Raw genomic sequence first — 27,909 nt, 5'->3', positions numbered from 1 at the left:
GAAACGCGGGTTTGAAGCGCCGCGTCGTTCGAATTTGCCGCGCAGACGCGAACCAATAGCGTGGACGGTCATGCTGCTCGGCCGTGGTGTTCTCACGATGTTTGTGCGTGCCTGGCACGACTGCCGTCCCACTGTCGCGTTCGCCATCCCCGTCATCGCGTGAGAGGATCCGCGGACACCACGGTGCGATAGCGTCCGCGACACACCATCGAGCGTACCGTCCGACGTCAGCCGCGATATGTCAAGTCAAATATGTCTAAAGTGGAACAGTTTCCTCAGCAATATCGCGACCAGCTTCGAGAGCCTGTGGGAGGAAGAGGGCCTGGTGGACGTGACCCTCGCCAGTGACGGACAGTGTCTCACGGCGCACAAGGTGATACTCTCGGCCAGCAGTCCTTTCTTCAAGAAGGTCTTCCAGGTGAGTTCGCTTCTCGTTGGCGAACTTGCGCGAGTTGTTCTTGAGGTTCCTCGAATCCTGGGGGGGCCTGTCATCTCGTTTCGCGGTTGCATCGAACGCGTGTTGTCATTGCCTCGACGAGGTGATATACGACAACAACGCGTTTGACAGCTGTCACGTAGCCTTCAAGGCACTCTCGCGTCGAGGTTAGAGATGATTGTCACGATCATTTTCGAGATAAATTGCACGATTATTGACTACGACGTGGTTATCAATTATAGTTGGTTTAGTCCAAGCTCTTAATCATAACGATTTTCGTGCTTATCGCGGTTTTGTTGACAAATGACAATGTGTTTCTATGATGATAATTTTTCTAATTGTAAGATGATAGTTTTATAATATAAATACAAGTACCTCGAATAGTCGATTCAAATTTATTTTGATATATTTTTTCTATTAATTTTAATATTACTGTAATATTCATAAATATTAAATTTATAAATGTTATAATTTTATTTATATTTCTTATTTCTTTCATATAAATTTTATTAGTTCTGCCATGATCTTTATTATGCATTATGCATTTTATGAATATTTGACATTATATTATATATTATATAAACAATATTAATTATTTCTGACATAATCAATTTGTAAACTTTATAAAAACTTTATATAATGATTAATTTATAAAAAATAAATAAAAGAAAAAATTATAGTAATTAAAAAATTTGAATAACAATTTGTACACAAAATACAATTAATAATACGAATAGTAATATGAATATTAATATAATATGAATATTTTAATAATTTCATTTTTTCATTTTTTAGACAAACCCATGTCAACATCCTGTTATAATTCTTCAGGATGTACATTTTAGTGAATTGGAGGCACTACTTATATTTATATATAAAGGAGAGGTAAATATTGAACAGAAGAATTTGCCAGCACTTTTAAAAGCGGCAGAAACATTGCAAATTCGGGGCTTGTCTGGTGGAGATATCTTTGCAAAGGAATCTTACAAACGATTAGCTGAATTAGAACAGGCTGTAGCTGAAGATGTACCATTGATTAAAGAAGAGACACCTAAAAAGAAGCAAAAAGTTAGCAAACAACAGAATAATTCTATATTGGAGAAAGCACTAACACCCAGAATACCGCAATCAGAGAATACAAATGAATCCGCAGCCAGTGATCAAAGTGGGAAGGATGGAGAGTACATGTTGCCTGAAACATTACCAAATCCAGTATATCATCGTCTGGAAATGAAAGTTAGTTTAGAAAATAAAAAATTATAATGAAACAACGATTTATCGCGTGTATAATTATAATATAACATATTTAATTTAAATGTAGATAGAACCATTGGAATTGGCAGTAGATGATCTCCAAAAACGGTCTCCATTAGATAAAGATCCAGCAGAAAGGCTAGATACAGGACAAGCAGATGGGAATCAAGGTTAGTGTCATAAAACATTTGTCAGATATATTTTATATACTATAAAATATACATATACCATTATGCTCTATCACAGATATAGTTAAAATCTTAAATATCTTTAAATATCTTATATATTTTGTGTGTTTGTGTGTTGGAAAATTGTGTATTATAATATTATAACGCAATATGAATCTTCTTTGCATTTTCACTGCTATATTATTGATGTTTTTCAATTTTATAATAATTAAATACAAATCCAGTAAATTAGCTATTTGAAAATATTTTGTATGTACAAGCATATATATACAAAATATTTGAATAATGTCTCATACTCTACGTTTTTTATATTTTTTTAAAGATTTTTGAAGATTACTCTTTTAGTGGAAATTTAATTGAGGCTCATTATTTGTTGTATGATTTTTTTTCACATTCAAAACTTTCATATTACAATCTTTGTATATAAGGAAAGTTTCTTTTATGTGGAATTATGTTACTAAGAAATATCTTTATTAAATTCGTTCGACATTCTATCAATTGAAAAAAAGAATGCGACTTATTCTCAGTAATTTGCCAAATTTGTAAATCATTAATATGCATTTATTATGTTTATCTTAATCAGCAATTGAATATCATTAAGTTCGATAAGCATATGTGTTATCATTATTAATTTATGTGTAAAGTTTTCATTTGAAATAATAAGTTGCAATCTCTAATGCAAAGGCAATTTTGCTTTTCCGAGATCCGAATATAAATAACATATATTTAATATGTATTGTTCTATTGTTTTCATTATCACACACACAATTCATATTATCACATGTGCTCTCTACATTTAATCGTGTACACTGATTCACCATCTTTGCGTATGTTTGGCGGCTACTATAGTATCAAAGCTTTTTCTTTGATACGGCAACTCGTAGCTTTTTCGAATCTTCAGTTTGCTTCGTCACACATATTCTGTTCTGCTCGTTTTTTTTTTTGGCGCGCCACTTTTCTTTATTTGCTGTGCTATATCGTGAGAGACAAAGATTGCGTGCACGAGTAAAGAGTACTTTATTGAAAAGACAATGAGAGCGACGTAATTAGCATAATAAATGGTAAACGTTTTCGTGATTCATTGCATAGCAGCAAAAATATTTCATAGTATATCCGATACGCGTGATAATATATCGTTTGCCGTTATCCTGAAAAACGTGATTGACTTGTAATAACTGTAACTCGTGCAAAAACTGGTAGTAAACTCCGCGTCTTCTTTCATTTCCGTTAAAGTTTATGGGAACGAAGTCGGTTTTTCGGCGTCACGCCTCGATTGACGGTGCATATAAGCGTATGTGCGTGAGTAGTGCATACGTGAAATGGAAGATGCGTGATCGGTCCTTCATTATAGTCTTTACACTCGCTCGCATTTTCTTTATTGTGTGCGCGTAATTCACGTGTGTGTCGGGGCAGCCCGTGTCTAAAGCGCGCTGTGCTGATGTGTGTGGCAGGGTCTGGGAACAGTCCTGCTGAAGACATTTCCGGTTTATCTGGCTTGTCCGGACTAAGTGGATTCTCGGACGTCAAGCCGCTGCTTTACTCGTATCAGCATCTACCTTACGCCGATCTCCTGCCGAGCCCGGACATAATCTCGACCTGGGCGTCGTCTCGACCGATGGATCATCTGGCTTGCGATCTCATGAAAATCCTTTTCACGCCGGAAGAAAGGATTCTCTGTAACGTCAACGGCAAAATGGGGAAACAGCAGTTCGACAGCAACAAGATACACTTAATCCGGGAGGTTCTGCTGCACTTCAGCGGTATAGCGCCTAACAGCATCGAATGGGAGGAGGCGTGGAAGAATTGCGTAACCAAAATTGACACTAGCAATAGGGGCCTGAAAAGGTATTTGTTTCAGAGGCGCTCGGTCTACACCCAATGACTAGGGCGTTTCAGGTCAGGGGTCAAACGGAAACGTTTCCACTGGCTGGAATAGGATCGTTCTTGTAAGCCCGTCGCCCCGTTCGTCGTTCTTACGCGAATGTCGCGGGGTTCGTCCCTCGCTTGTTCCTCTTCGGTGTGAAGCTTTCGCGCAGCTTTACATTTAGGACGTTGTAAAAAATTGATGTAAGTAGACATTAAGGTTCGTGTAGCCGTTATGGGGGAAGAAGAGACGGACGGGTCAGTCATCCTGAGTAAAAATCGTGGAGTTAGCACGTGCAATAGGATCGAACTGAAAACGGTCTTCGATCCGTGATTGGTGATTTTAGACTGTAGATTTTGGGGTGACAGGGTGATTAGGCAAGAGCATTGTAGACGCGATCGAGTTATTTATATACGCTTCAGGTTCGCCGCTCGACGTGACGAACGATCGAATAATTCTAAGCCTTCCTCTTTCGTATTTTTATTCTAATTTTCACCTTATCAAAGAGTATCTCTCGAGATACTTCTGTTCGATCTCTGTCCTTTTTCTCTCTTGCTCTCGCACACCGCGTATTTAAAGGAAAATTTTGACGCTTCTCACGACGCGCTCACGAGAGAGGTCAATCATCCAGCTGTCTGTGTACCTCTTTGTGTTTTTCCTATAGTACCTTGAATAATGTAACATTCCGTCATTTATTTGCGGTATATTCATGCGAGAATTCACTTTAATAGTAAAACGTTACGATATTAAAAAATTAGCGTATATCAGGGAGGCACGCGAGTCTCCCTTTCTCTCTTTCTTGCACTCGAATATGTACACATATATACATACACACACATCACGCACTCGCTCATACACATTATCGATACACGAACAGGATGTGCGTGTATATAAGTATTCGTTACGCATCCATGTATACGATATATACATGGATGTGCATACGATTCATTTAGAAGTATATGTATGAAATATGTATGTATATATATACGAGGATACACGTATTGGTCATGTGATTACGCGCGTGCGTAACGTAACGCTGCACGACCGCGGCTGCTCTATGTACACTTAAAATTAAAGGAAGAGAAACCGTAGTTATGACAGGAATAGTGATTTAAGACATGCTTGTAGAGTATTTAAATCGCAGTAGAGGGTCACACTCATACACACATACAAAATGTGCGTTACGAACTGTTAGGATATACGTTGCGAATCAATGTGCGATTTCTCATCGCGTGCGTCCTTTCCTCAAGATTCGCGCGAAAGTGTTCTTTGATCTCCGTTTACTTGTAAAATCGAGTCGTTTTTATTGGTTGCACGTGCGATACAGCGTTGATCAGTGGAATATATTTCGATAGCTTCGAGCCGGTTATTATTTAAATCGATATTATTGTAGACGAAACAAACGACTGGTCGCAAATAAACCTATTTTACATTTTTAATTGTCCCTTTATTTCCGCAGTACCTATCATACTGCTTTATGGCGTATCCATACAAAAAAAAATAAATACTGTTTTTTTACAATATTTAGAAAAGTGATAATTTTCTCAAAAATTTTTTTTCTACAGAAAGACTAAATATTTTCCATTAATTTTACGCTATGAACATCACTTTAAATTAGATTAAAATTAAAAATCTTTATCAATTTTCATCCATAAAGAGAATTCAAATGATAGATTGAAATTTTTTACAGGATCATTGAAACCGATTGTGAGAGTGATAGCCGAAGCTCGCAATACTTCTCCAGTCCTGGAAATGCACAACAGAAATCCGAATTCCACAGTTGAACAAAGTTCGCTGTGGAATGTCACGAAAATATTAAAGGACCCACCATCCGATTCATCGAATCGTCTTCATATTGAACATGCGTTAGATCAACCGAAATCCTCGAATCTCTTTGCGAAACTCAATCCTGGAGCTTTGCAATCTGAGAATTTCTCCGCGCTCACTGAATCCTACGGTACAGATTTATCGGACGAAACTATAAAAGGTGGATATCCACCGGCATATCCGCCGTTTCCCTGTCCCTTCTGTGATAGGGCGTACACGAGTTGGGGCTTCCGCAGAAGACATATAAAAGCTGTTCACACCATCTCTCCATCTCTTAATTGCAAGTGGTGTTTACAAGTAAGTTTCCAAAGTTTCCCAATTTGCCGCAGGATATGAAGTAAGCGAATCTAATAATTATATTTGCATTTATTTGATATTTTATTTTCATTATTGTCAGATTCTTCCCACACATGCGGCTTGGAGACGACATGTGATAACGGCGCACAATCTATCGGCCAGTGATGCACACAACGGTCTCTTAATTCTAGAAGAAGCGCATATGGTTCTTCAAATAGCACATCCTACTAGATTGGATACACTGGTTAACATTATTAAGCAGAGTTCCCAACAAAACTGTAGTCATGATAATGCACATACTCAATCGGATAAAGATTAGGTAATTGCTATTAGTATTTACAGATTTTATATTCAAAACTTGTTATGATTTTTAACTTTGTTCAAATTATTGACATTATCGGTGACATTATTAATGAATAATGGCAATGAATAATATATAGTCTAAAGATTAAACTATGTATGTTCACACAAATGCAAATTTATCTTCTTGTATTCAAAAATTGTAAATAGTTATAAATATAAAATATACTTTTATTATATATATATATATACATACATACATACATACATATATATATATATATATATATATATATATATATATATATATAAAATACTGTGATATATGTATAGACAAATTATTATTACTTTGTGTGAATTATTTCACATCAGTACTCTTATATATTCTTTCACCCACATCATGCATGTTTATTATAAATGCATATATTGCGCTAGATATAACTTTAATTATTGATTACTAAATTGTTCATAATGAGATTGAATATTTATTCTCAGTTATTGATAATGAAATATTGAAATGAGGATCAATAGAGAAATGATATTCTGTTATAAATAAGTCGCCATAATACTAATTATATATGTATATTCATGTCTAATAATTATTGATATAATTAATGATTTTACAGAAATTTCTATGAATGAGTATTTCCATCGTTTAGATGGGCTTGATTACAATTTTGTGATATCAGTAATCGACAGTTTTCAAGCTTCAAGCCTGAATTCAAGATTATTTTACTATTTGATTGGTAGACAGAATTTAAAGTTTAAGGGGAAAATTAGGATATTGATAATTTTCATTAAACTTTAACGATTTTTCTTTTTCAAATCAACTCTAGCAATGACAAGTATAGAAAGAGATAGAGAGTTTGATTGATTTGAGATTTGAAATACAACATAATTGATACTGATGCAACCGACCTTTCTTCAATGCTTTATAGCTCAGCTACATAGCCTTTGACGACAATTCCTGGTGCAATCTCTGTAGTAACACTATCGCCATCATTGGCGCATTTCTCATTCCATGCATCCTGTTTCGCGTACTTCTCTGACATGAGAATCATCTCGTTCGGACTCCACTCTGGTGAATCTCGACTATCGCCACTCTTGTTGGCGACATTCGAATTGTACAAATTTTCGTTACCGCGATGATAAGATTCTGGCATTGACGGTGATGTGTTGCTCTCATATACAGGATTGCGTTTCATCGAAGCACGCTGATGAGGAGTTTTCCGCAACATCGCCTAAAATAATAGTATCTTTGAGGATAATTTGATTTCTTTTTTTAAGTTTTATTAATTATTTTATTTTCAATATCTTATTGTACATATCTTAATAATTTTCGAATCACGAATTAAAGAAGTTTCATAATAAATGAAATAAATATTGTATACGATATATAAGATTAATTTCAAATCGAAAATAAGTTTTTTAATAATTTTATTTAACAATCCAATTTTTATCAAAGGAAAAAATATCGAGTTTGATTAATTTTTAATATATTCAGGCTGCGTTTCGATATAAACTGCCAGTATTGAAAATCTATAGTACGTGATGTAAACTATAGATTTTCAATACTGGCAATGAATATCGGAATACGGCTTCAGAAATATATTGCATTTATAAATAAAATAATATAAATATTGATTGTGGAAATAAATATGTTTAAATTGATGATAAATTCTCTGTAAACTTTCAATAACAATCCGAGTGATTTTATTGCAGAGAATAATTCTAATAATAATTAAAATAATAATAATAAATTTAATAATAATAATAATTAAAAAAATAGCTAAAAATATTTATGTATATAAAAAGTGGAGTGAATAAATCAATATATTTCACCTGAAAGTTAAACGGAGGTGCATCATCATTTTCATCATTATTATTTCTATGTCCGATCATTTCTAATTCTTTGATGGTATTTACACTGTAATGAAAAATAAAAATTATACTACAAAAAGAATTTATTAATTAGAAATATCATTTATTTTAGTAATGATAATATCAAAATATATCTCAACAATGATTACCGAATATTGTTGATATTGCGATTAAGTTCATTTTCAAATTTCCAGCTTGTGTCTCCATCAATGTTTCTGTTTCGAACATCTGATTCATAATTGTTGAAAGTTTGCATTGTTGAGGATTGCATTTGATTGAATGGTGGTATTTTTTGTCTGCAGCGTGCTGATCCAGCACTATCGTTATTGTTCTATAAAAATAAATATCTGTATATAAAATATATCCTATAAGAATTGTAATCATATATTTTAATGTATTTTAATGTAAATTTTTAATATATTTTAATGTAAATTTTTGATGCATAATACTTTTCAAAGCTTTGCCTGAATATATTACTTTTAATACTACTAATCAAGAAAATAAAATTTTGAGCTAAAAGCTTAAAGTTATGAACAATTGCATATGTTAAAGATCTTATCAAATTAATCATTTGGCAAATAAATCTCCATCATTCAATTATGTGTTTTATATATTTGCTTCAATAAAAACATTATATATATATATATATATATATATATATATATATATATATATCTTGCTCAACTCATATATAATTGTTATATATAAAAATTATATATAAAAATTGTTATATATAAAAAAAGCTTTTATTCTCGTATTTCCGTTAAAAACATTAATTTCTTCTCAGTGAGATTATTTTTTTTGAATCTTTATTATTTAATCTTCAATATTAAATAAAAATAAAATGTTTTTATTGAAGCAAATATTGTGCATATAAATATTATATAATAACTAGATTTGTAAATTTACAGAGTAAGGAATGTGAGATTCGGATGATCGTATGGTATCACGTTTATTTGCAGTTTGAAAGCCGGCAATTCCACCCTGGTGGCGAGTTGGATTTTCCAGTGGACACTGAATCGGAACATTGGGATCCCTGGTGAATGGAATGTTGATCAAACTTTGGTCCCCATCGATCGACGAACGATGAAGGAGCACGCGATGTGGTGAGTTTGTCGTTTGAACTTCGACATCTAAAAAAATGTATCACATTGAAAGAGAATTTTATTTTCTGCATCTACTATCGCTTTTAAGTTTGCTTTGCTTTTTCATCTTAAAAAATGTATTCTAAGTTTGCTATTTTTATAATTGCATATTATATAAAATATGAATATTATAATAACATTTTTATTAATTGAAAATAGCGAAAAAATTCATAAATAATATATATAATGATAAGAGCCAATATATAGAAAAGAAGCAAATTTATGCGTATATTTACTTGCTTTAAATTCTTAGAATGTTCGAATTTTTCTTTTTATTTAATAATGAGGTACCTCTAGTGTTAACGTTATTGTTAGCCCAAGGAACGGTTTGCCTACGTAATGGTGCATCCCAAGACTCGTGCTCATCGTCACTCATCGTGGATGTTATAGATCTGTGAGTGTTTTTAAAACGTAAATGCATTATTTGCATTTGTGTGTTTTTAATTGTACATAAGATATTTTTAATTCGATATATACACGTCATGTTTGCAGGAAATCAATCCATATAAATTTTATAAATATCTTGTAATCAATATTTAAATTATTGCTATAGATAAAAATCAAAATTTAAAAAATATTTTAGGCGATTACCCTGCACGTTTAAGGTTTATGTTCGAGGGGTCGTTCATATAGTTTGTATCGAAGTACGATAGTTCTTGTTGCAAATTAAAAGGTAGTTTGTAAACTTGAGGGGGTTTCATCTCACTGTAGGCATCTACTTTGTCGTTTGGATCGATTTTTTCAAGAGATACAAATTCATTTGTCTCATTCAACGCTGCCACTATTGATTGATTATATAGATGAACCTATCGATATGTGAAACAATATGTTATATTTGATATTCATTTATATATTCATGGTTTTATTGAAAGTTTTTATGTATATGAGAAATATATATAATAAATTTATATAGTATTATGAAACGTAAAATGTTAAATCTAATTAGACAGATTCATAAGCGTTTATTTTTAAGCGCTTTGCTGCAAATATTTTAAAGTTTCAATTTCTTGATAACGTAATTTCGTCAATACCTGTTGCGAAAACTGCACAAGATCTTGGTAACGGGCTGCACGATACCATAGGAGGACTTGAAACATACTTTTCAATCTCCACTTGCTGTAATAGAATTTGATAAAATCTTTCGTTTCTTGGTCCATTTCTTCCTTCAGTAAGGGCTCCATTTCTTTTCTCACTATATGTCCCCTGTATGCTAGTGATTATAATGAATGTAATGAATATAATGAAGTTATAGGAAGAGAGAGAGAGAGAGAGAGAGAGAAGAGAAAGAGAAGAGAAAGAGAGAGAGAAAGAATAGAAATATGGTTTGAACATTATTTGACAAATTTTTAAACATTTTATAAATATGTGATTGAAATCTAACTTGGAATATCAAAACTTACTTATGGAATATATTTAAGAACATATTGCTTAAATAATAGGTAAAATGGTATAAAACTCTTACATTCTTCAAATTTCAAAATGTAGAATTAATCATTACTTTTTTAGTTACCTTTCTGTATCATCACTGCCGCTTCATCAGCTGATAGCAAATTTTTTCTCTTGATTGACGCTCTTTTTTCTGAAATAATACACGTTATGATTAATCGAAACATTTAAAATATAAATACATATATTTATCGAAATATAAATAATCAAATAGCATTAACTACGATTCCCTTATGTCGAATTTAGATATTTACCAATCTCTTTCTTAATGTTGCTCATCTTTGAAACAATATTTTTGCGCGCTAAAAAGGCACGCATCATACATTGTATTTTTATGATCTTTCTTACTTGTGTCTCGTATAAGCGTGACAAATATTCTTCATTGTAGTACTTTAAGAAGACCTTAGTCTTGCCGATAATCCATCCTTCCATCTTTAATCTGATCAGAAGTAATCTACAATTATCCTTCGTCATCTCGACTGTTTCGTTAAAATCGAAGGCCAGAAATTTATATCTGTAATTAAAAATAATCTATTTAACACGTAACAGAACGAATGTTTTTTTATATTCAATTTTCTGAAATATGTACATATTTTCCTGCAACTTGTTTCGATTAAAAATATTACTTTCAAGATAATTAAATTACCTGCGAAGAAATTCTTGGAAAGGTATCCTATATGGATAACCGCGTTGTCTGGCTTTTGCTGTGTCAAGTACTGCTAACGCTCTGATTTGCTGTCTGACAACTTCCCGATAAAAACCGCAAGGAACATCCTCGAGGTCAGAGCGTATGCATCTAACAAAATGCGTACCACTACCCGCACCTATCGCAAGATTTTTCAAAATTTCAAGACTCGTCGCTCTGAATGTCGACGAACACGTTCTCATTTTGCGAGTTTGCGAATATTGTCCTCTAGACGCAGTATTATATTTCTATTGAATTAAAATAATAAATAAGATTTTTTGATATGCTGCAAACTAGAGAAGTTTAGTTTTTGTGAAAAATTCTTCATCTTCAATATTTCTAACACATTTGAAATACAAATGTTTCGAAATAATAGGAAATATTGACTTAAAATTGATAAAATATTCATGTTATCAAAATTGCGACATATTAAATATTTACTTATCATTTTACTCACGCGAAAATTGGAAGATTCTTGCATAAGAGCACTCCGTTTGTTTTTCTTCGCGAGACAAGATTCATGGACGATCGTCAAATTGCCTGATTTGGTCAGTTTGTTGATGAACATTTGTTTGACTACATCGCACGAGGAGAATCTCATCGTGCTGATCATCTCCGGCGGCACAAAGTCTCGATTTTTCGCTGCGATTTCGCTGGCGTCGTATATCAATTTGCCGGTATAGTGTGCGACCGTGAACTCGTGCGAGCTCACCGGCTTTACATAAATGCCACGCTTATGCTCTTTGATCCTCTCGAAAATGTATTGAGCGTCCTGCAATTGTCGCGAAGCATCATCGATAATACGCAGGAGACCATTCTCCTTGCTCATCAGCTGATCGACCGCTTCCTTATTATCATAAAAGCGAAATCTTTTTATGGGTATATCTTCCTCATCTTGTTCTTGCTAAAATCACAAAGAAGAATATATAGTATAGATTTTTATTCTTTTCTTTAGTAATCGATTTCATTAACATATTCGTTATAGTGGCTCGTAACTTCATTAATTTACTTTATAAATTTTATAAATTTATTATAGACGTTATATGTTTTAATAAATTAGCCATCTACTAATTTACAAAAAAATTTACCATTTCCCAGGTGAATATTCTTTGATTATAATAATATTGCATTTGCTCGTTCATTGTATTTATTAGCAGTTGCTCCAATCGATTTACTGAGAAACATTCAAATCCAAAATAATCGAGGATACTGATAGAATATTTGTCACCGCTGGAAATTAAAATATAATTATGATATTATAGATGTATTTATCAATACACATAGAAAAAAATCGAGAGGGAAAAAAGTTTTATCTACGTTTCATCTATTATACAATGTGTGAAACTTTTGCGTAACTTACTAAAGGCTGCGAGTCATTAACAGCTTATAATTGATAACGTTGATTATCCAATCTACTAAACGCTGATAAAGAGTATTCGCCATGACATCCCGTGCTTCTTTTGCCTCTTCGCAAGTGTGTTTCCTACGTATCGCCGATCCCTTCACAATCAAGCAATAATTAATTAGAGCCCAGATAAATTTTTTCGGGTCTAAGCCAAGGAGTTCGGCTACTGCAATTTAAAACAGCCAATCAGGTTTTGCATCTAATAGACAAGTATTTTAATACGATTTAATACATCAAAGTAAATCTTTTATGAGAAATGTCAGTGCATTTTTTTAAATTTTTTACCTCTGTCAGCGGCTTCGTTATTGTCCAATTCAGCTTCTCCGTTATTGCCTTCGACGAATCGGATCTCCCCGAGTATTAGAATAGCTGCGAGGATTTTCCAAATAGTTTCGCAATGCTCTTCCATATCCATAAATTTAAAATGTTCTATAAGTTCTTCAAACTTGACCGCGTTGTGCTCCGGATCGTTTCTCACCTTGAACGCTCGTTTCTTTTCGATATTCTTATCGGTTATTCTAAGATATCGAAGTCTTCTTCCATTTGGTAGATAATAATCCTTTAATTTCCCTGACGCATCGAAACCATCGTATAAGTAATAAAAGGCATGGAAGTTTGATTGATTTCTACAAAAGAGTATTTTACTGTTATAATACAATTATTTGCACATTTTTGAGATATTATTTTTAAAAAATTTAAATTTTTACTATTTTTGTTTCATCAGAATTTTATATAGATTATATTAGAATATTTCGTTATTTTTATTATTTTAATGTTAATTAGACTATTTTCGCGTATCGTAAGAAGTTAATTGTAAATAATTGTCTTTTTATCAGCTTTTGCGCCTGCAATAGTGACCCGTTATACATGAGAATATAGAATGTGGCATATTCTTTGCTTCGATGAAACTAAAGATTGCGAAAAAATCAAAGATCTTTAATAAAAAAAAATTAAAAATCCATGCAAAATATTGTGTTGTAATAAAAATAATCTCGTCGAAGAATAGGCTACCTGTCGCGAGTGGAAACACGCCACTTTTCCAATTGATATAGCCAAAATATTGCACCGGATGCTTTGCCGGTCGAGCCGAAAGTCGTCTGTATTTGCAATATGCATCTAGTGGAATTAGCATTAAGCGGTGTCGCCGCATTAGTAAAAGCATGAATAATTTGTATAGCTCGGAGTACTCTCATTCCCGTGTCCTGCAGACCCTAAAAAAAACATGATTACATTATTCGTAATTATATTTACATACCAAATGTATGGGCGTTCAACTTACTTTTCCGAGAAACATGAGATGTTTTACTAGATGCAGCATATTCGTCGTTTTTCCAGAGTTGCTCTCACCGGCTAACAAAATGTGCTGCGGTTCTTCATTATGCATAACGTCTTGAAACGCGCTGTCCGCCACGGAATAGATGTGAGGGACGTTATCTGATCGCGATTTGCATTGATATTTCATATGATGCTGTAAATAAAATCGCGCGTTTAGATTTATGCTACAATTTATGATATAAGATTATTGCAATCTCGTTATTAGATACGCTTTGAAATGCTTTTTGTGTCTAATAATAATATTTGAAATAATATTTGAAATAATATTTCGCAAATGAGATGTCAAATGAAATCTAAAGGCAAGCGGAAAATAAAAAAAATATATATGAATGAAATTTTTAGGTCAGAGTATACTCGATGATTCAGCATAAGACTTACATAAGCACCATAAATATCGCGTTCCTCGTTTGGATTGAGTATCAGCAGAATATCACCGACAAATGTGTGATATTCACCCCGTTTTAGTCTTTCGCAAAGTTCATCCAGAATCACATCTTCGGTTAAGATCTCTAACGCTGCCAAATCTTCCGTGAACATCTGTTCCGCTGATGCATCCTTACGTGTCTGTTAAGCAAATTATAATTTTTAATATGCATTTTAAGTTGATCATCCGTTTGTCTTGTGCAATCGTTACCTTTAAAAAACCGTTGCGAACTATCGACTCTGCTTTTCTTTGTTCTCTGCCCTTCTCAGAGACATCCATCATCAATGTTTTCATTTCTTGCGACAGCTAAAAATTTATGTTACATGTATTACATTTTTTACTCATTGCATTTTTCTAATTACTTCGACTAATTATATCTACATGTTCTGTAATCTTTCTTTGCTAATTCATAGCTTTTACACTGAAATATCATATCAATTTACCGTGTAATCGTTCCCAGGTAGCTCTGCTAGGAAGGGATGTTCGATGATCTCTACTATATATGGTCTGTTTTCAGGATTCTTTTCGAGACATCTGAAACAAACGTATCAAACGATGATTCTCGCGTCATTTCATTCACATGACGTTTGTTCACGATAAAGAGATTTTCATATCTGATTGATCACGTACTCCGAGATGAAGTCGTTGAGATTCTCCGACCAGTTGGCGGGTCGGTAAACTGTCGGCGGTGGATTCCGGACTATCTGGAAAAGAGCGCGTGTCGGATGCATGTCCTCGAAGGGTGCCTTGCCATCGGCGAGCTCTATCGCCGTGATGCCGATTGCCCATACGTCGATCTTGTTATCGTATCCGTTATTAGCTCTGGTGCCTTTGATGACTTCTGGCGCCATCCAGGATGGTGAGCCTAAGCAGGTATGCCGTTTCTCGAGTTCGCTTTTCATTGCCTTGGAAAGTCCAAAATCAACCAATTTCACTTCGCCTTCCTTCGTTAGGACGATATTGCTGCCACGGATGTCTCTGTGGATCACATTGTGCTCGTGCAAGTGGATTAAAGCCTGAAATAAAGAAAAAAATATATTATTTGATTTTAATAATTATCGTTATACATATTTTAATATTTTACAAAATCACGAAATTATACCATTGACAAATATTTGAAAGATCAAATAGATAAATAAATGTTACAGTTGAATTATATTCTATAGGGAAAACTCCTTATTATAGATCTTAAGAGAATATTTGATTGATTTAATTTTAAAATTGAAAAAAACACAAACAATATAAATGTTACATATGACATCACGCATGACATCGTAGACTGAAACGGTTGAATCTTCAAGAATAACATGCATGTAATATTTTTGAGATATGACGATGCGGAAGAGAAGTTGGCAACTCGGCACCTTCAGTGTCTTGCGAGAATCGTTTTTATAGATTTACTGCAAATTGAACGATCTATAATTTGTGGCCGACCGTGCTCGCAGCGCGTAACAAGCGCGAGTCAATGAGCAGTTTCAACGCGGCGTGGGCATGAAATCATTAATACCAGGCTCATCAGCAAGCTGCTTCAAAGAGCATTCTCCGAAGCTAAAGCTAAGTTATTGCAAAATTGCTCACAATAATAAACACGGACATTTTCATACATCTTTTGCAGATCTTTAATTCTGATAAATTCGCATGCCTCAGACTTATCGATATCAGATCGATAATAATAATAAAATGTAAATTCTTTATAATATTTCACATTTTCTTTTAAGTCAAAATTGATTTACTCAACAAATATTTTTATTACATTTATTTTTTGATATTTTTAAAATAAGATAGTCACGTGCATTCTGCAGTGTTTGCTGTCAGAATGACATACAAAAAAAGAGTTACAAAGATAAGAAGAAAACTCGAGGACGAACGAATTGTTAATTGGCGAATAAAGATTAAACAGGATATAACGATCATATAGAAGAAGCATAGTGGTAGTAGCCTCCATTCGTCTCTCGTTCTTTATCCGTTTTCTCTTTGTGTTTCTGTTTGTAGCACTGCGTACTGCTCTTCGCGAGCATTTATTTCGCGTGTAATTTGCCGGCATTAAACGTCAACGTGGTCTGATTTACCGCACGAGTGACCGTGGACGAATCGCTACCGGGCCCATGGAACACGTATCCGTGAGGAAAGAGGAGAAGAACAGGAGGAGGAAAAAGAAAGAGGGAGACGGGGTGTTGCGTGCAGTTTCCAAGGCAGAAAAGGAACGACATGGACTCGGGAGATGAGGAGGATATGGCGGGGACCGCTAGTCCCAGTGGCGAAGGGCATCGGATTGTGCGTGCACGAGGCATACCCGAAAGGTATGGACCCACATAATGATTTAGTGATAAACTACCTGGATCGTAAATATTATCGCCATGAACCATGAGAGAGCCACTCGCGAGAGAAAGAATGCCGGGCCCCATTATACGCGTCGTGCCCTTTCGGTGAACCTATGATGAGAGATGTGGATTTCAGGAGAAACATCGAGATTCGAAAGAGGAAGTGTTCGTCGCTGATATTGCGAGACTTTTGATAGTTTATCAATTTAGAACAACCATACGTTTCCTCCTTTTAATTAGATTGACTTTGATAACTAAATAATATATGTTAGGCTTTATAATAACGTAAATGGAAATATCTTGAAGAAGGTAAAGACGGTGCTGTAATGTACTCATCGATCCTGTCTTATTGCCCGCTTATCTTGTACCGGTACAGAAGACATGACAGTAATGATGTATTTTAAACGCTTACCGTTTAACAGCTCGTGATGTTTATATCTAGTACTAGTCTATAGTTATGATGATGTAGCGATCAAATAACGATTAAAATAGACATACAGTCAATGGAACAAATCTGTGTACTGGTATTTATAACATAAGTGTTGCAGTTTACAGTTTGATAAAGATAAAACAAATTATTTTTATTAGTTAATTTAATAACAAGTTCGCTAACAAATTTATTTTTGAGAGATTTTTCTTTTAATAATTTTTTTAGTATAATATTTTTTTACTTAATTACTATATAATATCAAAAATATAAAACAAAAGAGAAATATCAAGAAATTATATAAATTAGTTATTTTTAAAATAATATACCAATAGTACAGTAATATCGCCTCACAAAACTTTATCTATTGACTTAATTGTTTCGTCCTTTTTGTGTGATTATAATTAAAATACATCTTTGTTCCATAAACAGAAATGATAATAAATAAAGAAAGAAATAATCAGAAGCAGAACACAAGCAAGGAAAAATCAATGACACACACGAATCGAAGCGGAAGCAGTCACTTAAGTTTCATCCTGCTGCGTGTCTCAGTGTCATTCGTTTTTTTTTCTTTCAATTCTCGTCTCTATTTTTCCTTTAATACGCACTTCTTAAGTCGGTTGAGAAATGAGCACGATATCCTCGCCAATTATTCGACCTCCTAGGAGAGACCGGAATCATGGAAGGCAGTATCATTGTAAATAAGCGAATCCGTCTGCCGTGATCATTAACTATTAAGCAAAATCATAGCAGTCTAAAACGGAAGGATGTTTAACTTTTCGTTCCTCCTCGAATCATTCTTTCTCCTTTATTGCTTTACCTGTATTTATGTCTTTCTTATTCGAGCATTTGTCTCAGTTCGTGTCTTATTCGCGTTTCTGAACGGAAACAGTTTGTATTTTGCCAATTACTCTACGTCAGTTCCTATTTTTTCCTTTTTCAAAATTCTCGTGGAAAAATTAATGGCACGACTTATATTTTATGATCGTTGTAAACAAAGATAATATTCACTTAATGCAGTGGTTTAAATTTATCGCGATGTTAACTGTATTAATATTAATAATCCAAATAAAAAAATGGATATTTTACAGGATATAAATTGCCTTGTTGCGATAAAGATATGACTGTTTTATTTTTTATTCTTTATCAAATTTGTTAATTTACTCGTATATACATTTTGATAAAATATCAAAGTACTACTTGATCTTTACATAAGATCGGTAGATACGGTAAGATACAGATGAATTAATTGGTAAAAATAAAATTAGATATGCATTTTATTTTTTATATTGTCTATATTGAACATAGTTGTTTCAATGTCTGACATAAATTATTTTCACTACATAAAACAAAATTGTTAGAATGAAAATAGACGTGAATGTAAGCGCGAGAGAAGAGGATGAGGCAGCAGCCTTTGTGTTTCATTTTGAGTAGATGCAGGGATAGTTGTATGAGGGAGAAGATCATCAAGAGGGAACTCTCATTTGCGGAAGTTAATTAGCAAAGCAGTTCACTTGTCTTATTGTAATTTCTACGTGCAGCATCTATACATCTCCGTTAATCTCAGGAATTTTTGTATTATTTATAATCTCAATTCTATTTATTTCTGTTTATAAATTTAATTGAATACACGTGTAAAATATATGAAAATTTTTAACGAGTTTGAATATTGATTATCTTGGATAAACTCTATTAAATTATTATCAAATTTAACTTTTTAAAATTACTGACACACTTGACTGCAGATAATCATATCATTAAATATTTTATATAAACGTAATTGTACATTCAATCTTACAGAAAAATAGCAAATATTAAATTATCAAATATTTTATAATATACAATTTTCTTTCATATTTTTGAACAGATAAAAGTGCTTAGAAATATATACTGATTTAAGAATCACAGATTTAAATTTTTATTTGAAAAATTACGAAAATATATATAAACTTTCTAAAAACATAAAATAAGTCGCTTGCATGTATGTATTTTTATTTTCTCTTCAAAAATTACGCTTCAAATTCGCGCGAACGTATATATATGACGTTCAGAAATCAGCTTCGATGTTATGATAATTGTCAAAAAAATTATAAACACCTCCCCTGAAATGCTACGAATATTTCGAAACGTTTAATTGACGGAAGGAGCAACAATTTTTCCTGATTGGTCAGTTAAATAAAGCTTCGAAAAGTTCGTAATGTGCAGTGCGCCCTCTATTATAATTACTTATCGATGGGAACTAGTTGGTGGGAACGAGTCCGCCATTATAGAACGCGCGCGAAATGTACTCGATTTTTCTGTGCTCTCTTTAATTGTTTGTTGCACGAGTTCAGTGCGTGAGTAGTTAAATCGGTGCCAATGCGTCTTCTGTAATCAGCGGGATAATCTGCCGTGGAATAAAAGCATCTCGCCGAGACATACCATCGAGCACATAATTGTACCGTAACAACGCGAATCTCCATTGCCGTGGTTACTATCACTTCTGTTGCCCCCTCCCCCCTTGCCCCTCCGGGTTCACCAGCTTTTCTAGGTAATATATCTTTATTTTACTTATTATATTCTCTATATTTTGAGGGGAGGAAAGGCGGTGGAAGGAGAGAGAATAATGAAGGATAGCGAGAAATATGGTGACGGTTAAGTCGCGACATAATTTTGCTGAACATTTTGCGACGACCATCTTTCTCGGCTACCGTATATATCGCTCCGTATCTCAGGCAAAAACTAATTACCTTAATCGAGCGTGCTTGTTTTCGGTCAGCCAGACTTTTTCTTGCGTTATAACATCAATGATTTATTATTAATCGTCTTATGCAAGACGTGCTTCCTACCGAAAGTATCTCGATGGTCACCGTGCGCCGTACCTCGGTTAATTAATTTTAATTTTTGTACTATGTTTTTTTTTCAAGTCTATATTTCGATGACGGTAATTAGTTTTTGCTTGAGTTACTTGAATTTTTATATCGTCGTTTTAGCTATATTCTCTTACGGTAATAAAGTAATTTTATGTAAGTTTGCTTCGCATGAATACATTTTTTGTCATGGATTTTTTATAATTACGTTGAAAATATCATATTCTCTATATTTAAAATCGCTTCGTAGTTTGTTTCGTAAAATAGATTTTGATCGCAAATTGATAATTTAAGCAAAGTAATGTATCGAAAAAAAAAACAATATATGAAAAAATATTGTGATATATACAATATTCATATTATATGTATGTATGTATGTGTCTACATTAATATATTATATAATTTACCTTGATCACTTCCTTCAAGATAAAGGCAATGTGCTCCTCTCGCATTCTTTTGTCACTTGCGATCATCCCGCGAACAAGATCCAAAACCGTTCCTCCCTCGCAGAACTATAATATATAATGATAGTTAATTATAATTTCATATAATTTCGGAGTACAAAATATAGTTGGATGAAAAGAGCGAACAGTAGATTTGTGTTCATTTAACGCGTAAATACTTAAAAGTATTACAAGTATTATGAAAAGAAAAAACAACACGAACTCTCTTTCATACTAATGCAATGATTTTACGTAATAATTATCAATCTTTTTCTTTACATGAATATTAATTGAAACGTCATTCTAATTGCGGAAATAATTTGAATTATAATATATGAGATTAGAAATTATATTTCGTATTTGTATGTATTCATTTTCGCAAATATTCGTCTTTCTTTAAAATTTTTAAAAATTCTTGAAATTTAAAAAAAATTGTTTTCAAAATATCTTAACAAACACTTGAATAAAAAGAACTCATTACGGATATTTAATAATTTTTTATTTCTTACGCTTTTTACAAACAAAAGTTAATCCAGTCGGAGAAGGATTCTCGTAGTTGATGTTTGCAGGAATTAAATCTGGAGAACTTATATTCAAAGCGTAATAAACTCATATATCTACAATTACCTGAAACGTGCGGTAATTTTGAATAAACGTGATCTAGCACGCTTCGTCCACGCATTATCTCAGAATACGGTTTCGTGTGAACCGCGGATCGTAACACAGATGTTACCTTTTTTCGTGGTTTTAATGCGTGCTTACATTTTCTTATCCAAAGATTAAAAAATATATTTATAAGATTATTTTTTCTTTCAAAGAAAATTGCATTTTACGTAAAAATATCTCGAGATTTTATTAGCTCATGATTCAGGTGTCTTAAATATGGTTCTCTTTGCTAGGGTTAATCGTGATCGCGGCGATAAATCTTTTTTTTTTTTGGATGTTGCAATGCGATTCAATAAACTCAATGTCGTGTATAAATGAGCATCTCGTCGCGACCCTTCCTACGCATATCGCGAGGGGCTCTATCAAAGCTTACACGACCATAAAACTCGTCCGATATGAAATACCACCGGTGATAAATCTTTGCATTGTCATTGTGTGTTCTCTCTTTCTCTTCCTTTCTCTCTTTCTCCTTCCTTCCCATCTTTTTTTTCAAAATTTCAGCGCTCGTTTCTGCCCGAACCGACTTAAAGCCGATTGACTTACAAAACTGCTGTTTGGTCCACGATACACCATCGACGCGAGATGCTGTCTGACGTTTTCTCTCGATCTCGCGGCACCGGCCGTCGCGGTCCGTTGCGTCTTTATTGCGTGTAATCTCCGGCAACGAGCAATCAGCGAGCTTAACGTAGCGACCGGCGACTCATTACGTTTCTTCGTTGCGGATACTTAGCCCGTCTCTGAGCTTCGCATGCGAGTTCAAAGTGGATCGTGAGATTCAGAGGATTTCTTGTTTTTTGGCGCGTTCCCGCGTCTTAAATATATGCGAAACACGAGAGAGGGAGAATATATGGATAGTCGAAAACATGTAAAAATTTTAAAAAACTCATTGGACGTGTTAAATACACATGTGATAGTAGATTGATTAAATACTTATAAATCAAATTAAGAGTATATGTTTTTAAATTCCAAAACATGCTCTCGCGCTTATAAATATGTTTAGAAATATTTGTGAATTAAATTATTTGCACATTTTTTCAAGCGAAAATACTAACAATGAGTATATCTTATCAATCTAGATTAAAATAATGGAGAAATTAGAGGATGATATACTCTTTTATTTACTTATATTTTTTATTAATATTTAAAAAATATTTCATGCTTCTTTATGACAGTATAATTCCCAACGTCAATGCAAAAGGAGGTACATCATATTTCACTGTGTACAGTTACGTAAATTTTGCGAAAAGAAAGTTTATGAAAAAAGAAAATCGATGTGCGGTTCCTTCAAGAGACGTTCTGTGCATCGAACGATAAAGGCGTGACCGAAAAGGCGCTCAAGATAACTCGGCCGATCTTCGAGCGCACGTATTACGTCAACTATCGTCGCTTTACCCGAGATAAATAATAATGTTTCGGGCACACACACCGCGGTGGTCCGTCCGTAAATTAGGGCTGCGACGTGCCGGGCCTCACCTGCGTACACGAACGAGTTTAATGATTGTTTAATGGGAGCGCGCGTGTCGTAAATTATCCATGTATTCGACGCTCAAATGCTTGAAATTGCCTCCGGGTCCTGAGCACGGATATACACGGGGCAAACCCTCACTTCTGGCCTCGCTTTCTCCCCTTCTCCTCCACCCCTGTCTCCTTCATGCCGCCTTCATCTTTCGTTCTGCATCTCTGTTTTTTTTTCTTTCTCTTTCCCTCCCTCTCCCTTTCTTTTCTTCTCACTCTTATTGGAGAATTACGATGTTAAAAGAAACGCATTATGGATATATCGCGCGGCGTCGATAGGAATTTCGACCTTCGGTGTAATAATAACAATAATTGCGACGATAATAATACATCTTTGGTACTAATCGAGCTATGGTCAGACTATTCGTAGTTAACAATGAGCCATTTTTTATATCATAAGATGTATGTAAATTTTTTTATGGAGAATAGAAATAGATTGTTATATTAAGATGATCAATTTTTTTAAGAAACTTGAAGAGAACCAGATAAATATTAGGTATAGTAATTTTATTTCTATATCAACAATCTTTACGAGATTTAATGTAGCAAAAGTGAATAATAGATTTAAAAATAAACAAGCGAATTACAAAAATATAAATCTACTAAACTTGAGATGATTAATCATTTTAATTTTATAGTCTAACGCTTACCTCTATAATGAACCATATCTCATCATACTCGGACTTCTTCGCGGATCGTCTGCGATATATTCCGTAGAAATCCGGGAGATTCGGATGACCGGAGAAATCGCGAAGAATTCGATACTCCTCCACAATCAGAGACTGCGTTTCCGGCGTGAGCTTTTGAATCTTGATGGCGACCTTTTTATTTCCTGAAACATAATCGATATGTATCGCGTTTATTTCTGTGCAATTATTTTTGGCTACAGATTATAATTTTTCTATGCTATTTTATATTGTACTTGATCTTTTTATTGCGTACCGGCTTGCTGATCAATTCCCTCGTACACGTCGCCGTATACGCCAACACCGATACAATCCTTCAACGCGTATCTTTTTCCTGGATCCTGAATGCTATCCAATCGTTTAAGAGTCCCAGATCCTGTGTCTTGGTTCTTACTCCGATTTTCCATTTTCATTCGTTCATTTCGATTATTACCGTATCGATCGTTACTTGCTTTGCCGTAACCAAAATCGTTCATCTTGCCGACAAACAATGTCTGAAATATTTCTATATAGATTCTCTGCAAAAAATAGACGAAATATTATTAATATAACAATATAAAAATAGTAAATGTTTACATTGTATAATTTATATATATTTTATATAATTCGAAATTAGCGATATGCCATTCAATGCTATATAATACACGTGTACATATGTCTTTTTCAGAAATTTATTATTTATTGGACGTGAACATCAAGAAAAATATTCAACGCCCTTTTTGCATCCTTGAAAAATCATTATCAACGCCTCTTTCTCATGACTGAGCCGCGGAATTGAAGCGATGACTCTCCGGATGTTCTTGGAATATTTTAAGAGTCAGGATCTGCCGACCCGGTCGAATGTTTTAGCAGCGCATCTCAGTGAGTGCTAATTATATTCTCTCTTCCCGTGAACGAATGGTAATCGTTAATTAGTAGCTTGCTTCCTGAAAGCTTCGGCAGGCGTTGTCGAAGAAGGATGCAACGAGAAAAGGATCGAGAAGGCGTTGTCGGTTACGAACCTGACTCGCATCCCTGCCTATTTATCGGTCGTACGTTTAATCGAATTATATTAAGCCTTTGTATGCCGCGATCTAATCGAATTCCTTCTACTCAAACAATTAAGACACATCCGTCGAAATATATGGTGGGACTGTATATGTATGATTCTCTCTCTCTCTGTCTATGTACATGACAAATAATTAAAATTTTTTATAAGAACGTTAAACTTAGCTTATTATTATTATTTTTGCGTCAATAAATATTTGCAATTAATTGGAATAAAATATATATTTTTGGAGTAGCGTAACATTTTATTTATCAAAATATGTCTAAATTTTATTTTTACGAGCAACATATTTGTTTCCTCACCTGTTCGCAAATATTAATATTTATTCTAAAAAAAAATTATTAATTTTATAATGCATAATAATGCATAATTTTAATATGCATAATCATTAGAATCGAATTTACATCGAATACTAAACTTGTAGATCTTATATGTATTTCAAGATGTTCTATTATTGCTTTAGTCAATTTTCTTATTTGCCTTATTTGTGATGGTTAATTAACACTTCCGAATACCTACAAAAAAATTAATTTCCATTTTCTCGACATGTATTTTCGCATCTCTGCGAACTCGTATAAATCCTTACGCAGATCGGCGAGGAAACTACGCCGATACGTAGGGTGAGAACAGAGAGAAATCACACGTCGTTAGCCAATTCATTTATTCCCAGTCGGCGCCCGTTCGGCATAATCTGTCGATTTGTCGGCGCGACGTGTCCCGTGTAATGCCGCTTCTTGCTGCTTGTAATCGAGTCCGAGAGAAGGAGAGCGACTCGAGCGAGAGGACGGCGCGTCCCTGACTATATGTGAACGATCGTAAGAAACTCGATCCGTAGGACGTTCAGTTCCGTCTTTCAACTCCTCCCCCTGCTTCTGTTAAATCTCGGCGCCCTCGGGGATCTTCCTGCCTCTGTCTCTCCCCTTTGCACCCTCCCTCCTCTTCTCGCTTCGCATCAGTGTCGGTTTATTGATACGGTAGGCGCTAAATTATTGATGCTTGACTGCACGTCGCGAGACAATGAAGAAGGAGAGGAGAAACGGGAGAAGGAGGTAGACGAGAACGGACCTCGCGATTTCAAAAAAAAGCTCTCCGCGTCACTCGATCTGTCATTTGCTCTTTCCACTGCTTCTCGCCCTCTTCGCTTCGACCTCTTCTGCGTATTAAACGTCTGAGGTGGACTCGAGCACTTCTTTAAAAGGAAGCAAGATCTGCAGGATGACGAAATGCGCGTTTGTGAAAGTTTCGCGAGATATTTACGAGGAACCATTGCGAAGTATCTGTTAATAGGGCTTAGTCTGATCTTTTCAGATTTCCTTTCTTTCTGAGAAATTGACCAGCTTGCTCCTCGCTTATATTGTTTCATATTGAACCGATTAATAAGAACGTACGCGAACTTGAATAATCGATTCTTTTTAGGAATTATTATTGTCGAACAGATATAAATATTGCTTTAATATCTTGTGTTTTTATCAGTATTAAAAAGAATTAGTATAATGCTGTTTGTATTGTTTTCAAAAATAATATGATTATAAAATAATATAATTATTATAATTATAAAATAATTATTATAAATTTTAATAACCTTTTGAAAATATTAAATTTAATTGCGCAATATATAGTTGAGTAGATACGTAGATAATGTAATTGTTGCAAGACAACTGCTATTCTAATTTTAGCTCCTAGTTGTATCTCTCGTACAATTAATTGTTGCCGTCAAAATAGAGATCAATAGGTCTTCCGTCATTCGTTTCTGCGAAATTGCAGAGGAGGGAAGACACGCGTTCGTTTCTCGAAAAAGCAACTGTGGGAAAGTCGATATCTGTTAGGGCTTGGAGAATTGTCGTTCGCCACGATGGAATGTTAGCACCGTGAATCCGTGAGAAGAAACGGCAACGGTAGTAGTAAAGAAAAAAAGAGGAGACTTGGGGGAGGAGGTAGACCGAAAACGAATATGGTTCGAGTTTGACCGGATCCGGGACCAGTTGAAAAGGGTTCGACACTCCTCTCGACGAAAAGCACTACGGTGAACCACTGACAAGTGGACGCTCGCTCACGTCTCTTCCGTACTTATGTAAGAATCATGTACTCGCATAATGCATAATTATTTATGCCTTGCTTTTCTCTTGCGATCAATTGACTATCATAATAATTAGAATGTCTAGAGAGTTTTCGTTTAGTTTCTACAAAATTGAATCTCGAATATTATAAATGTTTAAAGTTTCTGATTGTGAAAAATACGCGAGAACGACATAGATTTAATAAATTATTTTCTGATTATTTCTGTAATTAAGTAAAAAAAAAATCGTTCAAATATTATATAAAAATTTTTAAATATTGCAATATATAAAGTTTGCACGAGTTATTTATTTGATTTCTTTTCCAAAAATATTCTTTTCTCTTTCTCCAATTTTTTTTATAGTTTAGATCTGTATTATTTTCTTGGTGCAAGCTCCTTGCAAGGAAGGAAGCATACGGATCGAGTCTTTCCGCATACTGGTTTGAACTACTCGCGGCGTAAGAGCTCTCAGAGGCACGACACCTTACACAGTCCTTTTTTGCTTCGTATCTTGTCCCTTTTACAGATGCTCAACGATCGATGCTTTCAGTAGATAAAGCTTGTCACAGCCTTCTGTTTGTAGATTCCGCGCTCGAGGTGTTGCAGCTCTCGCGTTTTCGTCACGAAAAATCGCACCGATCATATGTTATCTGTCAACGGGCTAATTGATACCTGGAATCTAGTCGGTGTTCGTTGAAACTCATGCAACATTTAACTTCTCGACATGTTTTCTTGGATTCGCTTTTCTTTCCAGCCTTTCCTCGGTTTTCTCCCCCTTATTCCGTTTCACCGATATAATACATAACTACTATAAAAACTTAGTGGCTATTATATTTAATTAACAATATAATAGTATTTCTTGTATTATTCAAGTAAAAGAAAAAAATAAGATTATGTGTGTTACATATCATAACTCGGTGAAGCTCTGTTAGATTGACACACTTCGTTTCCATCCGTATTGATATTGGACTTCGGGCACGTATTATTTTTCAGGTAATATATACATTTGTCATTCTTTGACTTTATTATTTCTCGTTATGGGGGGCTTTTTTCTCGCGTGGCTTTCACATTCGCGATATAGTAAATATAATAACGATGAGAGGAGAGAGAGAGAAGAGAGAGAGGAGAGAGAGAGAGAGAGAAGGGCGTGCGAAAATTGTACTTACTTAAGGAACGCCGTTCTCTCGAGTAATCCCGCGCACAACGGAATTCACCTCTAATTAAAACACGTTTGGCAGGTCGTCATGCCCCGCGGCGTTCACCCTTTCAGCGCGGCCTGAACTACGACTAAGTGTACTACGAACGTATTTGTGTAGGGTGGCCGGCTGCGATCTACGTGGCGAGGGATGCGAGCGCGATGCTTGGCTTCCTTGATCCAATAATGCCGACTTAATTAGCTGTCTAACTCCGC

At 34.4% G+C, this 27,909-nt stretch overlaps 2 protein-coding genes across 14 annotated transcripts; one reads left to right on the top strand and one right to left on the bottom strand.

Moving 5' to 3' along the window:
* The first annotated feature begins 73 nt into the window (after positions 1–73).
* On the top strand, positions 74–17,695 carry LOC145962133 (uncharacterized). 13 transcript variants are annotated; one of them, XR_014435828.1, is made up of 8 exons: positions 78–418; positions 1,232–1,672; positions 1,758–1,860; positions 5,433–5,866; positions 5,967–6,185; positions 9,010–9,153; positions 9,508–9,586; positions 16,480–17,695. XR_014435828.1 is itself a non-coding variant. In XM_083083018.1 (6 exons), the coding sequence occupies exons 1-5, from the start codon at positions 239–241 to the stop codon at positions 6,183–6,185; spliced, it is 1,377 nt and encodes a 458-aa protein (XP_082939144.1). In that variant the 5' UTR covers positions 78–238; the 3' UTR covers positions 9,010–17,695. The 13 variants fall into 13 exon arrangements, 3 of the variants coding, with proteins under 3 accessions (XP_082939147.1, XP_082939144.1, XP_082939146.1); XR_014435826.1 differs by having other exon boundaries at positions 15,883–17,695; XR_014435822.1 differs by having other exon boundaries at positions 15,005–17,695.
* Ninac (STKc_myosinIII_N_like and MYSc_Myo21 domain-containing protein ninaC) lies at positions 5,288–27,818 on the bottom strand. Its single transcript, XM_083083015.1, has 25 exons — positions 27,665–27,818; positions 23,651–23,912; positions 23,359–23,540; positions 20,492–20,596; positions 15,118–15,503; positions 14,931–15,021; positions 14,698–14,793; positions 14,442–14,627; positions 14,008–14,196; positions 13,740–13,939; positions 13,014–13,354; positions 12,684–12,894; positions 12,412–12,553; positions 11,781–12,227; positions 11,285–11,571; positions 10,893–11,152; positions 10,703–10,771; positions 10,224–10,402; positions 9,784–9,998; positions 9,484–9,584; positions 8,957–9,180; positions 8,197–8,378; positions 8,009–8,093; positions 7,085–7,407; positions 5,288–6,053 (listed from the first exon to the last, which is right to left on the bottom strand). The coding sequence occupies exons 2-24, from the start codon at positions 23,868–23,870 to the stop codon at positions 7,099–7,101; spliced, it is 4,707 nt and encodes a 1,568-aa protein (XP_082939141.1). The 5' UTR covers positions 23,871–23,912; positions 27,665–27,818; the 3' UTR covers positions 5,288–6,053; positions 7,085–7,098.
* Positions 27,819–27,909: the final 91 nt, after the last annotated feature.

The sequence above is a fragment of the Camponotus vicinus genome, unplaced genomic scaffold (genome assembly GCF_025532165.1).
Source record: "Camponotus vicinus isolate PSW18456_S1 unplaced genomic scaffold, iyCamVici1.0 SCAF_11, whole genome shotgun sequence".
Lineage (NCBI taxonomy): Eukaryota > Metazoa > Arthropoda > Insecta > Hymenoptera > Formicidae > Camponotus > Camponotus vicinus.
The sequence above is the reverse complement of the archived record's forward strand: the minus strand, read 5'-3'. Positions and strand labels throughout refer to the sequence as shown.